At 36.2% G+C, this 15,267-nt stretch overlaps 1 protein-coding gene across 1 annotated transcript; it reads right to left on the bottom strand.

The window, feature by feature from the left end:
- Nucleotides 1–2,513: 2,513 nt before the first annotated feature.
- On the bottom strand, nt 2,514–7,046 carry LOC109166335 (protein argonaute 7-like). The gene is made up of 3 exons (XM_019315295.1): nt 6,547–7,046; nt 4,582–5,746; nt 2,514–4,334 (listed from the first exon to the last, which is right to left on the bottom strand). The coding sequence occupies exons 1-3, from the start codon at nt 6,836–6,838 to the stop codon at nt 2,885–2,887; spliced, it is 2,907 nt and encodes a 968-aa protein (XP_019170840.1). The 5' UTR covers nt 6,839–7,046; the 3' UTR covers nt 2,514–2,884.
- Nucleotides 7,047–15,267: the final 8,221 nt, after the last annotated feature.

The following is a 15,267-nucleotide window of genomic DNA, read 5'->3' on the forward strand; positions in this document are numbered from 1 at the left end:
CAGTGAAGGTGAGGGAAGTTCTGTGTCGTGTTACAAACACTACCTTAAAGGCATTTACGACCAGGGATTGAATTGCATGCTCTCGACGGGTAGCACAGGACTGCAGAATGAAACCTGCAAAGCTCAGGGTACTGGGGTGTTTCGAAAGGCAGTATGAACGCAGTGTTACGATTATGATCTGTGTTCAGGAATGGAGGTGAGGGCGGTTTATATGTTGTGTATATAACCGCCCACCCCCACCAGCCGCAGGAAACGGGCGAAAAATCAGGGGAAGACCAACTCTTGAGCACACATGCAATCTGTTGTGCGAACAAGGTGCTGAGTACGGATGAAAAATCAGGGGAAGACCAACTCTTGAGCACACATGCAATCTGTTGTGCGGACAAGGCGCTGAGTACGGACGAAAAATCAGGGGAAGACCAACTCTTGAGCACACATGCAATCTGTTGTGCGGACAAGGCGCTGAGTGGGGATGAAAAATCAGGGGAAGACCAACTCTTGAGCACACATGCAATCTGTTGTGCGGACAAGGCGCGCTGAGTGGAAAAATAATACTGGGAGCAAAACATTGACCTCGCCACATGTTGGGTGGGTAGCAACAATGCACACATGGTTTCTCCTTGTTCCCTCTCCATAACACTTCAAGCCTTCTTTTAAAGGGTTGAAGTATTTAAGGGAGGAAACAAGAGGATGCCAAACCAATGTGGGACAACATAGATAAGGACAAATTTCCTTTTCCATTAAATGCTCCTAATTGTGGACACCAACCAAGCACAGGTTGTCTCACCTAATGAATTGTTGAGTCAGCCTGATTTACTCCTTCACTATTCCGTCGAGGACGGTTACGGGTGTAAATGGGGAGGAGAAATCCCTACCGTACAAATGAGTAAGGTACTTAAGATTTAAAAAATAATTCTATAATGTACTACAGTCCACAACACAGAATAGGTTGAGTCCAGCAACTGTCTGTCTGTCTGTTCTCATCTCTCAACTTGTGCTATCTCCCTGTTGTGGTCATCAGGGCCTCACGGAAGTCCTTTTTTATTTGTTTGTTTTATTTGCATCTCTCTCCCTCCCTTCTGTTCTCTCACTTTCATTGTCCGGATAACTAATTATTTCCCAAAACATATTCCAAGCCCCCACCTCTCCCCCGCCTCGGAGTCTTAGTAAAAAAAAATGGTAAATAATAGGATTTGACTCGATGATTTAGAACTTCCCAAAGTACTTATTATACATTAATGCCCTGTAATCGAACCATACATCCTGCAGTAGCTGGTGAAGCAAATCTATTAACTTAGATTGATGTATACAAATGTCTAGATTGTAATATACTAACTACAATGTTTTAAGTTTAATTCTGTATAAGTACTGCCTATGATATTCTCGATTTGAGTCGATCAGCTATGAATAATTTCGACAAATTTAATTCGTTTGTAATTTTTTGCTTACTGGAATCGCAATGTAAGCTTCACTCAGAGCATACTTTCAGAATTTTTCTGTGATAAATAAAAGATTGTAATATACTCCTCATGTTGAGGTAATTTGTGTGACAACACAATATAATGTCCTGTCGATGATATTCATGTGATGATGCATGTACGTTTCAGAATTTAAGAATATTGGTGCATTCACGATTCACCAACCTGTGCATCACCTTGTCTGTCAGGGGACACTGCCAAATTTACCTTATTTTGTTGGCATGTAAATTATTGTACACAAAAATCCAAATCTTTTGTCCTGCACACATGACACATTGCAGAACTTGAGAAAGTAAAAAAGTTTGCATCTTATTCTAAAAAAATAAAAAATAAAAAAATTGCATCTTTTGTTGTTTTATGTTATCTTTTTTGTGACCGGACAGATAAAAATTGTAGTAACTAGTTGAGAGTGTGCATTTGATAAATATTAATTATGTGTATAAAGGAAAGATAAAATGCATTATAAGATTTTATGTGATGGGTTTGGCCAATATGTTTTGCAACAGTTATGCGATGAGCTTCGCCAGTACGTTTTGCGACAGTTATGCTATAAACCCGGGTCAAAATACACAATTTACATACTGAATGTTCACAATTCAATATGTAAATTGTGAACATTCAGTATATAAATTGTGTATTTTTGGACCCGGGTCCACAGAATAATTTTCCTACATCTTGATACCCAACCCATTTTGGGTTGTTTTATGCAACCTTGCCCATAAAAGAACAAAATCTTTTGCCCCAAGGACTTCATATCCTAGTCCGACATGATTGTACAGAGAAAAATTACAGGTCTATTAAGTTGGAGGACCAATGCATGGTGCCCACAAGGAGTCACATCCACAAGAGGGTGAAACTCTCACACTGAGACTGTCATGACTTAATCTTATGTCATTGCCCACAATCTTGAGACTACAATGTTGTGTTCTTGGTGGTGGGGGTGACTTTTACATTGATGTTCTGCATGTTGAATTACTTGAACAATGTAGGGTCCAACTTTTGGGTTTTCAAAATTTTTGTTAAGAAAAATACTGTAAACTGTAACACTTTATTGCATGAGAGCAGTGTATTATTATACAGACTGAGACTTACAAGAAATGGTGAAAAGATGCATAGTTCACAACCAAAATGTGACCTTGCCCACATAAGGCGAAATCCTCGCCCCAAGGGCCCCACACTCCGACCCAATAAAATTATAGAAAGATAAATTACAGTGACTCAGCAGCCCATTAAGTAGGAGGACCAATGCATGGTGCCCACAATGAGCCAACCCATGAAACTCTCAGGGCTCATAATCTGCCACCAAAGAACTAACTGAGCTACCTGTGCGGGCACAATCAAAATGTGACCTTTCAGGCTGGTGAAACTATAATCAGGCTAGATGAATATGTGCAGCTGCAAGAATTCTAGCAGTAAAACATGAGGTTCTTGATATTCTCGGTGAGTTTAGGCAGTGGCGTTGTCGTGGGAGGATTAGGCCGAGAGATTGTAGACGAACTTCTGGTGGCAGCGTTCGAATCAGCCCGCTCGAGATAGAGTCTGCCTCTGTATGCAGCGAGGTGGGCGTAGTGGGCGGGAGGCACTAAAGAAATAGGCTTTGTGCACCTCACAAAGGTGTAGCAGAGATTGTACACCAGTTTCTGCAGCTCGTCGGAAGTGAAATGGTTCTCGTCCCACAGGACGTGGTAGTGGATAGGCCTGCTCGTGCCCTTGATGCCCCAGTGGCTGCAAAGATAGAAGTCGAACTCCCTCGGGTGAGTGATCACAGTGTCCACAACGGTGCCCGGGGGAATGTTTTCGCTGCAGAATTGGTTCCTAGCTCTCGTCTCGTTGGGGAACAGTCTCGTGTGGTGCCTTTTCTGCACAACTGTGAAAGTAATGGGAGGATTGTAGCCTGGAAACCGAGAGCAAGCCCCGTGGATTGCTTGCAGCTCTTCTTGCAGGACTTTGGAGAATTGCGTTTCGCTAACCCCATCTCTGAAGAAGATGATTCTCTTGGGGAGTTTCGAGAGCTCCTCGTGGAAATCGTCAAGAATTTCCCCTACCATTGCAGCCAGGTCTTGAATTATCTCCTGGCGGTGCGTTTGGGACCTCATTCTCGAGACGTATTTGCTGGCTGTTGGCCAATCCAAGCTCCCAACAACTGCAGCTATCGAGGGGCTAAAATCGTCTAACGGGTGTGGATGAGTAACATCAGCTCCCATGAAAATCACGGGATCATCGTGCTGGAAAAGCCTCGGGATTTGAGACGGGAATGAGTTGTAGAGAGCAACGGTGCATCCCCCGACTTTGGCATTGATCTTGAGAGCTAAATTTGCCAGAAACTGCGAGTTCGGTTTGCTCAGGTTCGGGTACAGACAGCACTGGCTTATCACACCGATACTCGTCTCAGCAATTCGTTTCAAATCAGCATACCCTCTGTGTTTTCTTTCCATAACGCAAATCAGAAGCTGGAGATCGTTCACCGCAGCTCGATGGATCTTCTTCAGCTCAGATTCGAGGTGTTTCACACTGTTGAGCACGTGCATTGGCTCGAACCTCGGGCTAACTACCGTGTTTTTGTTAAGGAAGATGCCCAATTTCTCGCACCTCTGAGATAACTGGTTTATGAACTTGGGTATGCTGGACCTCTGATCATAGGTGCCACCGAAACTTATCAGCGCCCAACGATCAACTCGAGTGCCTTCAAAGACGTGACTGTCGAGAAGGTTCCACTGTCGATCGTGGCGCGAAGGGGTCAGATGTCTAACCTGACCGCCGTCCCCGAGTTTAAGCTTGGGAGGTTGCAGAATTCTCCCATATAGTTGAGTCATCTTTCTTGAAATCTCGAGTTTAAACTCGGTTTCCTGATTGCCACTGTTAATAAACAAACATGTAGTGTTAAAACTCTGACACACCCCTCTCGTATGGAAAAACCAATCTGGCCAGCACTTTGCCCCTTAATTGGGCCGGCCCGGTGCAAACGGGATTAGTCTGGATATGGTATGGGCTTAAAAGGTGCCTCTTACAGTTAAGGCCTGCTCAGGACACCTCGTGGTCTGACAAAAAAAAAAGACACAAAGGATAGGCCTAATTGTTGAGAAAAGCAACAGATTAGATTTACCTCGTTGGCCCGACTGGTCCTGCCACGACGCCATCGATTATAGCTTTTCGTTCTCTCGGCCTTTGACAGCCCATTTTAAGGATTTGAGCAGTTTGATCATCGGAAAGTTTCCCGAGAAACTTCTGTCCTTCACAAATTACACAAAGTTCCATTGGAAGGTAACACGGTTTGCTCCTACTTATCTGTAAGCAAGGCAAGTTCCTAAACTGTATATCGTAGTTATAGTGATCCTTGAAATAGTTCACTAATCTTAGCTTTTTGCCATCCCGATCTGGAAAGCAGAGACTCTCGGTGGCATCTTCAGTTAAGCTGTAAACACGGTATCTCTGGACAGTTTCTCGGTGGCAAACAAATACTCTAATGTTCTTTAAGGCCTTCTCCACTTCTTTCTTCTCTTCGCTCGTTAACACTCTCGTCTTCCTCTGTGAAAGATCGTGCAGAAAGCGAAGGCGCTTCTCCAAGTAGGAAATCACGCCAATGCTCTCGTGGAAAGCTGTGACCGAGAAATCGACGTTGAGAGCGAGGCCTTGCTGGGTTGGTCTAAGGCTCTGAAAGAACCCCGTGAGGGCCACAGCTCCACCGCCAATCTCTTTTCCCCCTCCTCCCATCGAGCACGAGTAAAACGATCGCCCCGCTGCCAAACACTTCTCGGTTGGGCTTTCCCGCAAGACAACGTCTAAAGCGTGGAGATATTCTTGAGGAATCGGATTCCAATCGTCTCCTTCCTTGCTCAAATAGCTACTAAGCTCCTTCCCGTCAAACTTGGAAACGAGCCTGATGTTAACCCTGAAAAGCTTATTACACTGCTCCTTTCCCTCCCCATCTCGCAACGGGGACTTGCCACTCGGGATTGGAAGACTAATGTAGAGCTCAATCCTATCGTTCTCGAATTCGGCTGGGCTGTATATAGTCCTCCTACCATCATAAACCGGCTGAACACCAGAAACCGCTGCAGAGTGGACCTGCACTATCTCTCGTTTGATCATTCTCGCAACTTCCTTGGATGGATTCGGGGAAATCTCGACATCGTAATGGAAGATTTTCTGCAAGGGATTGAACTTAACAAGAAAATGATTGGCAAAAAGCGAGATAGTTTGCCCTTCCACTCCACCTGAATCTGGTCTTCTTGCCCTAACCCTCCTAACATCTTTCTTCACAGTTTCTCCTGTTATCATATCACCACTCTATCTGCTTAGTTATTGGATCAAAACACACACACACACACTCTTTAACTGCCAACTTCCATATCAATTCTGTTAAAGATTAACGAGAATAATAAACAATAACAATGGCAAAAACTAAAAAAGACAAGATTTAAGTGGTTCACCTCCACGAGAGTGAAACTATTCTTTTATTAATTGTAGTGGTGATCAAACACCCAGAATTCTTTCTTTGATATAATGTTCATCAAAACCCTTGCAAATTAAATTTACCAAGACCAGTAATTATGTCATCCTAGGAAGAAACTATTGACACTCTCAAAAAACACTGGAAATTAGTGTATTAAGGATAAAACCCAAAAAAAAAAAAAAAAAAAAAACTAAACTGTTCCACCTTAAAAGATGTTGTCTGAGCAATACTGTTTACAACTTCCAGATTAGGTCCAGGTCTCCTATTTACTACAGGAAATTTGATTTCTTTCTCATCATCAATCTAAATAACTCCAAGAGAGTTTTCTACAATCTGACAATTTTATACTCTGCAGAACACACACATGCAATCAGAAGATACACAAACACAATACCATAAAGGCCAAATCTTTTTTTTGGGTGAGATATCACATTCAGTATTCGAAAGTGTGCACGGACTAAATCCCGTCCCACCTTATGAACCGACTTAAATTAAGAAGACTAATAAGCTTATAGTCGAACTTGTGGTTACCAAGTTAATAACCCGAGAATCCTTGGGTTGCCCCAAAAGGCCAAATCTTTGAAACAAGAGAAGGAAGGGGATTAAGAGACATACCTGCAGCAGCAGAAGATGAGATATCTTGAGGCTCGGAAGCAGAAGATGAGGTGGCAAGAGGGGGAGAGTTCCACTCCAATGGAGGTTTCTTGAAATGGGGTTTTGGCCTAAAGCTCTGATTTTGAAGGGCAGGGAGAGAGGGGGTGGGGGGGAGAGGGAGGAGGGGTGGGTAAGACTGGTAATGGTAAGCTGTATTTGAGGATTGAAGGTTCACAACACTCCTCCCTCTGAAGCTCTCAGCAGGCTTGGAAGTGCATTTTGTGTTTGTGGTGTGGGCTTCTGTTTCTTCCATGGCTGCCTTTAATTTAACAGAAACCAAGAGAATGAGCAGAAAGGGTTGTTTGCATGAGAGAGAGAAGCAGAGGCAGAGAGATATATGTTCTGCTTCTGATATCACTGGGAGGATGCAGTGCAGAAGTTATTGCAGGTGGTGAGCGGTGGGGGGGGGGGGGGGGGGGTGTTGGCGCGGGGTGCTGGACTACTGGGTGTTGGATTTTATTTCATTTCATGTACATTTATAAGATTCTTCAGTTCAGTCCTGCATAGAGATTTTGACTCAAGTGGTTTTTGGTTTTTGATTTCTTTTTTGGTATAAATCACGACTTGTTTCAGGTCTTTCTTCGTCCATTTTATTGTTTATAGTTAGGATCCACCCGACTAATTTATATTCGTTCCAAGAGGCATGGGAACTGACCCAATCGAAAAACACGATTACTAATTGGTTTAGGACTTTACTAAAAATTTGTATAATACTCGTGACGTTAAACCAGAAATCCAAATATTTTTCGTCATACTAATTTTGTTGTAGATTTTTTAGCAACAAATTATATTTTGGACCATGGTCCAAATTGCAATGTGAATTATTGATAAATGTTCATATTTAGATTATTGAAAGTTTATTTTTATTAATAAACTAAAGGTAAATTTTTTTTATGTAGTATACTAAAAATAAATTTGTAATACATAAAAAAATGAACTTTTAGTACACTAGAAATGAATATTTAGTATACTAAAAATGGACTTGTATGTGGATCATGATCCATTTTAAATTGTAAGTTCCCATGGCTTATTATTATACATGTACCTTACGGGAACTCAAGTCCGTACCCTGATGGGGCCAGGAACACGCACACACGCGCGCGCACACACAGACACATATAATTTTAAAAGCATTATTAGCATTGTATGTCATACTTATAAAATGCATCTTTTGTTAACATGTTTAACTGAAAAATATTTAATAGTACTTTAAGTTGAAGATGAATATATGTGAGTTATTTAAATATTTTTTAAAATTTTTAATTTTTTTATAAGTTATAATCGGATTCCCGGTCTCCGGATAATCTCCATGAGATGGGGGTGAAGAGATTTTTTCTTTCCCCGACAGGGATAAGAACGGGGACTAGAAATGTGGGAGAGAGTCGAGGGCAAAGACGGTACCCCCTGCCAACCCCACTCCATTGATATATCTAATCTCTACTTTTTTTTTTTTGAAAATTATCTAATCTCTACTTATTATGTTATGTTATAACAATTTACGTTGTAATGTGAACCATGATCCATTCCCATTTTTAATTGTTCTAACAATTAATTTGCTGTATAAATGTTCAATCCCCTTTATACTCAAACAAAACTCACTTTCTCCACATCAAACTTTGTAAAATCAAATTTTAATAATACTTTTCTTAAATACTCCTTAAATAATACATCATATTAATATATTATGTTATAAATTATCTATTTTAATTCATAACCATACAATCAAGAATTCAAACTTTATGCAACAATGTTAGGAGAGTTACTCGTGAATGTAGAGATGACAATGAATTAGGGATGGTTACATCCAACACCCTTATATTTTTTTTTTTTTACTCACCTCGATTTATAGTGGATAGACTTTTTCAAAACTCAACCATGCACCACCGAATTTGGACGTCACTCACTATCATCTAAAAATACCCAATCCATGCAAGGTGAATATTGATGAGTAGATATTGAGACCTAACTGAGACTCGAATGGATTGGATAAGTTTCACCGTGCAAATACTAATTCAGTATGCAATATATATATCCTAAATATATTGAAGTTTTTTCTATTAATAATTTTGTCTTCTTTTTGTGGTTGAGTCAAAGGTGATGATTAGAATATGGTTAATATAGTTTTAATTAAATGGACATTATAATGTTAAGTTGAATATGGAAACTTAACAACATGCATAACTGTCAAATCCAATACTTGATAAATTTCCTAATCAACATTGAGTAGAGATAAATGGTGGACTAATGATATGATGGTGCACTAATAGTTGTCATATTATATATATATATATATATATATATATATATATATATATATATATATACATATATATATATATATATATATATATTATTATTATTATTAAGTGTGACATCATGGATAAGTATATATGAGTGCATGCAGGCCTGGGGAAAATGATTACAGAAAGAAGGCAAGCAATGAGACGATTGCAGACCTCTCATGGTGGAGCAGAGCTTAGACCCACTTTTTTTTTTTTCTTTATATATATAGAAAGATTAATAAACAATTTTTTTATAGGAGTTGAACTTTAAATCTTGTATTTATATATATTTGTATGTTTATATGTATGTATGTAAATTATCAAACAACTTCTCAATACCTCTTGAAATGAAAACTTTTTTGGTGGGAATTAATGTGTTTGTCATGTTAATTATTAGGTATCTTAAGTTGTGATAACTCAAAAATATTTATTGATTTTCTTGATGTTTATTAGGCATCTTTAATTTGGTTTAGGGATTCAAAATTTGTGTGCTTAGAGTCTAGTATTTACGGTTTAGATTTAAAATTTAGTTTTTTCATTAATTTTTTTAAAATTTATCCAGTTTGCAAATTTAATTGTAACAAATTGCATATTTAAGTGTTAAAGTTTGCAAAGTGAAATTGACGATAGTTACGAAAATGTCACCATTTTTTTTTTCTAAATTTGATCTGATGATCCGTTTGATTTTTACAGATGTAAGATTAAGATTGGTTCTTAGATCTTAGTTTTCTCTTGGGGTGTGTTGTAATGAGATCATAAGCATGTAGACATAGGGATGAGATCTGGTACGAAGAAGATCCTAGGTGCAAACATGCGGTGAGATCTGAGCCGTTGGTCAAATCTAGATCAACGGCTCAAATCAATGAATTTTTTTTTTTTAAATGTGCGTCCTGATAAGAAAGAAGTAAAGTGTAAAAGTGGCACGCTGTCCGCATGAGAATATATATATATATATATATATATATATATATATATATGTTGTAAGAATTTTCAAAAAGAAAATAATTGGATTGAGAATAGGAATATAATGCTCTATACTTTTTGTGGCACTAGGCCTCTATTAGAGCTATCTGAAAAGCTTCATCCTAACAAAATAGCATAGGTTTAGGGATGTTTAACTCAAATTATTTAAGGGAAAATGACACTTTTTACCCCTGAATTATATACTTATAGTACTTTTTCCCCCTCAATTATTTAAGTAAGCACAATAGCCCTCTCAATTATTCTAAAAATGGTGCATTTTTCCCCTAATATATTAAATTGACATTTATACCCTTAAAGTAAATATTTATTTTATTACTCCAACAAATTATTGCGTATACGTAGGGATGACCACAGTTCGGTTTGAATTGAACCGGATACTAAAGCAATCAAATTAATAGTTTACGGTTATAATTCAGATCTAGAACTCAATATTTAAATGTCAATTTATTAAAATTATGTATCAAAAAAATTGAATCTTGAACCGTGAACCGGCGGTTCCGGATCTGATTCGCGATTTTGAACCGTCTTTATTTTAAAATTTTATTTTTTATTTTAAAATAGTCTAAATTCAACAATAAATGTATTTTATTTTTTCAGTTCGGAACATGAACCGTCCGTTTCAGTTCACGATTTTAATAAACTCTAAATATCGAATTTCGATTCTAAATTGTAATTGGAATATTTCGGTTTGGTTGCTATAGTGTTTGTTTAGTTTGAACCAAATTATGGTCATAATTTGTTGGAAAAAAAATAAATTAAATATTTAGTTTAAGGGTAAATATGTCCATTTAACATTTCAAGGGGAAAAACAGCCACTTCAATAATTTAGGGGAAAAAAATACTATAGATATATAACTCAGGGGGAAAAAGTCTATTTTTCCATTATTTAATATTAGATTATTAAAGTAATTTTGTGTTAAAATATTACAGTGCTTACTTCATGTTATCAGACATTACAAGGAAATATCATATACATGTCGTCTATTTTTCCATTATTTAATATTAGATTATTAAAGTAATTTTGTGTTAAAATATTACAGTGCTTACTTCATGTTATCAGACATTACAAGGAAATATCATATACATGTCATGATGGTATCATTGTATCAAGTATAATCGTTAACATAGAAGTGTGTGTATGTTATTGCTATTGAGTGACATTAAATCTTAAAAGATAATTATCAGTCAAACATGTTAATATATACGGAGTATTAAATATCACAATTTTTTTTTTCTTTTGAATACATTTGAAAAATCGCAATTCTTTTATTTTATTTTAAGAACGGCAGTGTAGCATAGAAGTCCCTCAATCACCATTATATCTAAGATGAATAAGAAAATCCACACATTTGCTTCCATCTCTCAAAATATAAGAGGTCTTGGTGAACTCTCAAGTGATATATATATAACAAGCTTTTACGGTCTTAAAAAAATGTAGCATGCAACACCTTAATTAACCTAAAACTATGCCTCGCTCAACCCCAAAGTTCTATTGTGCTGTGAAACTATTTAAACATATATCATATTTTAATTATACACAGTTTGAATATGGTCCTGTTTGGTAAAATAATTAGCATATAGGTCAATTTTAACTTATTTGACCACTATTAGTTATTTGACTTGGTTTAAAAATCAATATAAGTATTTGGTCAATTAACTTTTTGTACTCCAAAATGCTAAAATTTAAAAAACTACTCAAAGCAACTTTTTCAATTGACTTTTTAAGAAAAGAAATTATACCAAACACATATCAACTAACAGCTAATTTACCAAACATCTTTTTACAATCAACTAATATTATCAACTAAAAGTTATACCCTTTAATTAACCCAATCTGCTAACAGCTAACAACTATTTACCAAACAAGACCTATATCTTTCAAAAAGCATGAAATTCTTAATAATTCCATATTTTTTAAGGTAATATTCCACCAAACCCCAGGCCACCTAAATTGCATCCATGCCACATGGTTAGGTAATTAGGTTGAATTCCAAATTACTAACCTTGCTTCAACATTCAACAAAAACCTTTTTCAGGTACCCAAAAGGATTTTAATTTGATTGGTCCTCTGAGATAATCTATGTTATAAAATTAAATCATCTTTTAACACCATCATAATCATTCTCATAAAGTGCATATACTGAGTACTGACCCTTAGCTTTCTAGTATCCTAACATGCCTACTTTAATTTGACCATGCATTAAACTATACCGTAAACCACACTTTTAATTTTCTTTATTTATAATTAATTAAAACTTTGTTAATTATTTCCAACATTCTATATTGATCAAATCCACATAAAGTTTTTCTAGTACAATTACTTACCTTTCTTGTTTAGTTTACGTGTTATTAAGTAAGAGAGATGTTTACCCTTTTTTGAGTACTCAAAAAGATTAGCATACCTGCTCTTTTTTGTAGTGATGAGCTAGAAAAACCAGAAGTCACTATTTGAAGGTATGCAGTAGGTAAACCACATTCTTTTGTAATAGCCCGCAAACCAAACCATATAGGAAAAGTATTGAACTAGGAAGATCCTGTGCCATAGGTTCCGACTCTTGTGTAATAGTCTACAAACCAAATCACATACGAAAAAAATCAAACTAGGAAGACACCGTCTGATAGATTTTGACGAAAAGATGTTAGTAAGAATCGAATTTGTAACTTTTTTTTTGTATGAGAACCATATTTTACCCACTTAGAAACAACTTAGCCGCTTTACTGAACATTTTTGGCTCTGCCACTGCACATCTTAGTCTCCCTTTTGCCCCAACTTTTTCTCAACATGTTCGATGGCAGTGCATTGAGCAGAGCCATTTCAAGCACTTAATTGGGAAAAAGTGATGAAATAAAAAGTTTTATGCTATGCTTTGACTTCAAAATAGAAAGTTTAAAAGTGAGATTGGTAGGTATTTGTGATGGACCCTATAGCCACTTCATTGAAGTCATTAGGGTTTAGGGATGATGACAAATCATGATTAGACATGTGTTGTTATATATATTTATTAGGAAAACAATTATTGTACATATTCATTTGTAAAGTATCATAACGAGCTGCATCAGGACATCTCCAGGGTAGTGATGATAATATGTTGTGACTCCATCACAATTGATTAGTGTTATTATTTAGATTTTTTTTTTTTTTTTTGTATCATTACTTATTGAAAAGACTTTAAAATTAAGTTGCTTGCAGGGACAGCTCAACTGATCGTGAAATTTGTTACAAGAACTTATAAGCATGATTAAAAAAATCACTAGGCGCTCGAGGGGCGCTTAGGCGGGGATTAATCGACGCCTAGGCGCCCGTATATTTTTTATTTTTTAAAAATATGTTTAAAATTTTTTAATTTTTTATAAAGTATTTAATACTTTAATAGTTAATACTAAAATATTAAATATTAACCTAAAAAATATCTACAGTTTGAACAATTTAGAGTTATTTTGTTTGAAACGATGTCGTTTTGAGTGAAATAACCTATTTTTTAAAAAAATAAACAAGAGCTAATTGGTCGACTAGGCGACCTAGTCGGTGCCTAGGAGGCCTAGCTAGGCGGCGCTTAGGCGACCGCCTAGCCTGTCAGCCGCTTAAACCACCGATTATGGTGATACGCTAGGCGGCCGGCCAGCACCTAGCACCTAGGCACCGATTAATCGGTGCCTAGGCGAGATTTTTACAACACTGTTTATAAGTTTAACAAATATTGTAGACCTAATTGATTTTGGCAGACTTTTGATGACATTTTTTAAATAATAATTTTAAATAATTATGTCCAAAAATACTTATTTATTTTCTTTGTTGTGTCATACAATTTCCTTAAACAAAAAAAAACAAAAAAAAAGAGTCTGAGATTGTCTCTGTGAGACAAATCTCAAATATGTAATATTTTTAGTAAAAATGTGATAATAAGTATTTTTTATGGATTAACAAGGATTATATTTTTAGTAAAAATGTACTATAGGTTGAGCCATGCAATAATATTATATTTTTCATTTTACATAGTTGAGATTTATCACACATAAAACAATCTCACCCAAGACTAATCATTTCTTAAAATATTCATACACATGTATATACACACATATCCTTAATGTTCGTTTTTTGTCCTCATTTTTAATAAAAAATTTCCAAGGATATGATTAGCGTGCTTTAGAAACAGGCCGGGGAAAATGATTAAAGAAAGAAGGCAGACAATGAGAAGATTGCAGTCCTCTAATGGTGGAATGGAGTTTCTTAACCCACTTTTTTTTTCTTTTTTTTTTTTTTTTTAAATGAGTTTGTATATATTTAATTTGTTGGATTCTTGGTTCAGGGTACCTACGATTAGACATTGGAATTAAGTCTAGAGATCAGAATAACAATAATAATTGAGAGATAATAAGATATGAATAATAACAATTATTATAGTTGTATTATCTTTTTGCGCCATAAAAATTAAGGGAATGTTATGACTTACAACTATGTAACCCTCTCATATTTAAAGTTCAACTTTGGCTATTAGGCCGAGGGTAGAAGGCCTGGACCATAACCTTAACAATATCTATAATAAAAAACTTTTCAACAACTCCTAAAATGATGGGTTGGTTTTTAGAATTAATTCGTCAAATATATTAGGGAATTTTAATTTGACAAAACCTATGAACTTTATTGATATGTATACCTAAGCTTATGAGAATGTAGGTTTGTGTGACGATGATAAATAATTAACATGCTTATTAAGGTTGATGGATGGGTAGAGTAATTAATTAATGGAAGGTAGCTAGTTATGTTTGTCATTTATACATATACAATGACGGGAGTGTTTGTATATACGAGATGTTATTGACATTAATTATTATGATTACATATATGATATATATTACATATTCTTAAAGTGATAGAGGTTTAAATATGAGAAGTTACAAACATTATCATTAGATATTTTTAAAGTAATTAGCGGATGATTGATTGAAGAGCATTATTTTTTGCTAGCTATATGTCCATTAGTGGAGGAATATAATGTACTATCTACTCTAATGTTGTTAGTGAGAAACATGCTAACGTAATTAATCGTAGGCAAAATTATTAGCATACATAATTTTAAGAGAGCGATCATAAATTGTACATGATCAAACATTTTATCTTACATATATTGAAAGTGACTAACGAATGATTGATTGACGAGCGAGCATTATGTTTTGCTAGTGATATGTCCATTTGATGCCGTACGGTCGTACGAACTTAGCTCAATGATTCTGTAGGCAGTATTTAGGAGAAGAGATCAAGTTTCGAACTCCGGCGGTGACAGTACGTGTGGGGATTCTACATTTGGTCTTGTCTGCTGAGCCATTAAGTCACTGTAGAGCCCTTGAGATTGGAGATTCAACCTCTTGGGAGAAGAAGATATGTCCATTGGTTGAGGAAGGTACGTAATACCAATTC

This window comes from Ipomoea nil, unplaced genomic scaffold, assembly GCF_001879475.1.
Source record: "Ipomoea nil cultivar Tokyo-kokei standard unplaced genomic scaffold, Asagao_1.1 scaffold3087, whole genome shotgun sequence".
NCBI classification, from domain to species: Eukaryota; Viridiplantae; Streptophyta; class Magnoliopsida; order Solanales; family Convolvulaceae; genus Ipomoea; species Ipomoea nil.

Coding starts and splice junctions, on each gene's coding strand:
- LOC109166335 (XM_019315295.1), bottom strand. CDS start 6,838: ATGGAAGAAACAGAAGCCCACACCACAAACACAAAATGCACTTCCAAG. Junction 5,747..6,546: donor CTCATCTTCTGCTGCTGCAG/GTATGTCTCTTA, acceptor ATATGATAACAG/GAGAAACTGTGAAGAAAGAT. Junction 4,335..4,581: donor GGACCAGTCGGGCCAACGAG/GTAAATCTAATC, acceptor GTTTATTAACAG/TGGCAATCAGGAAACCGAGT.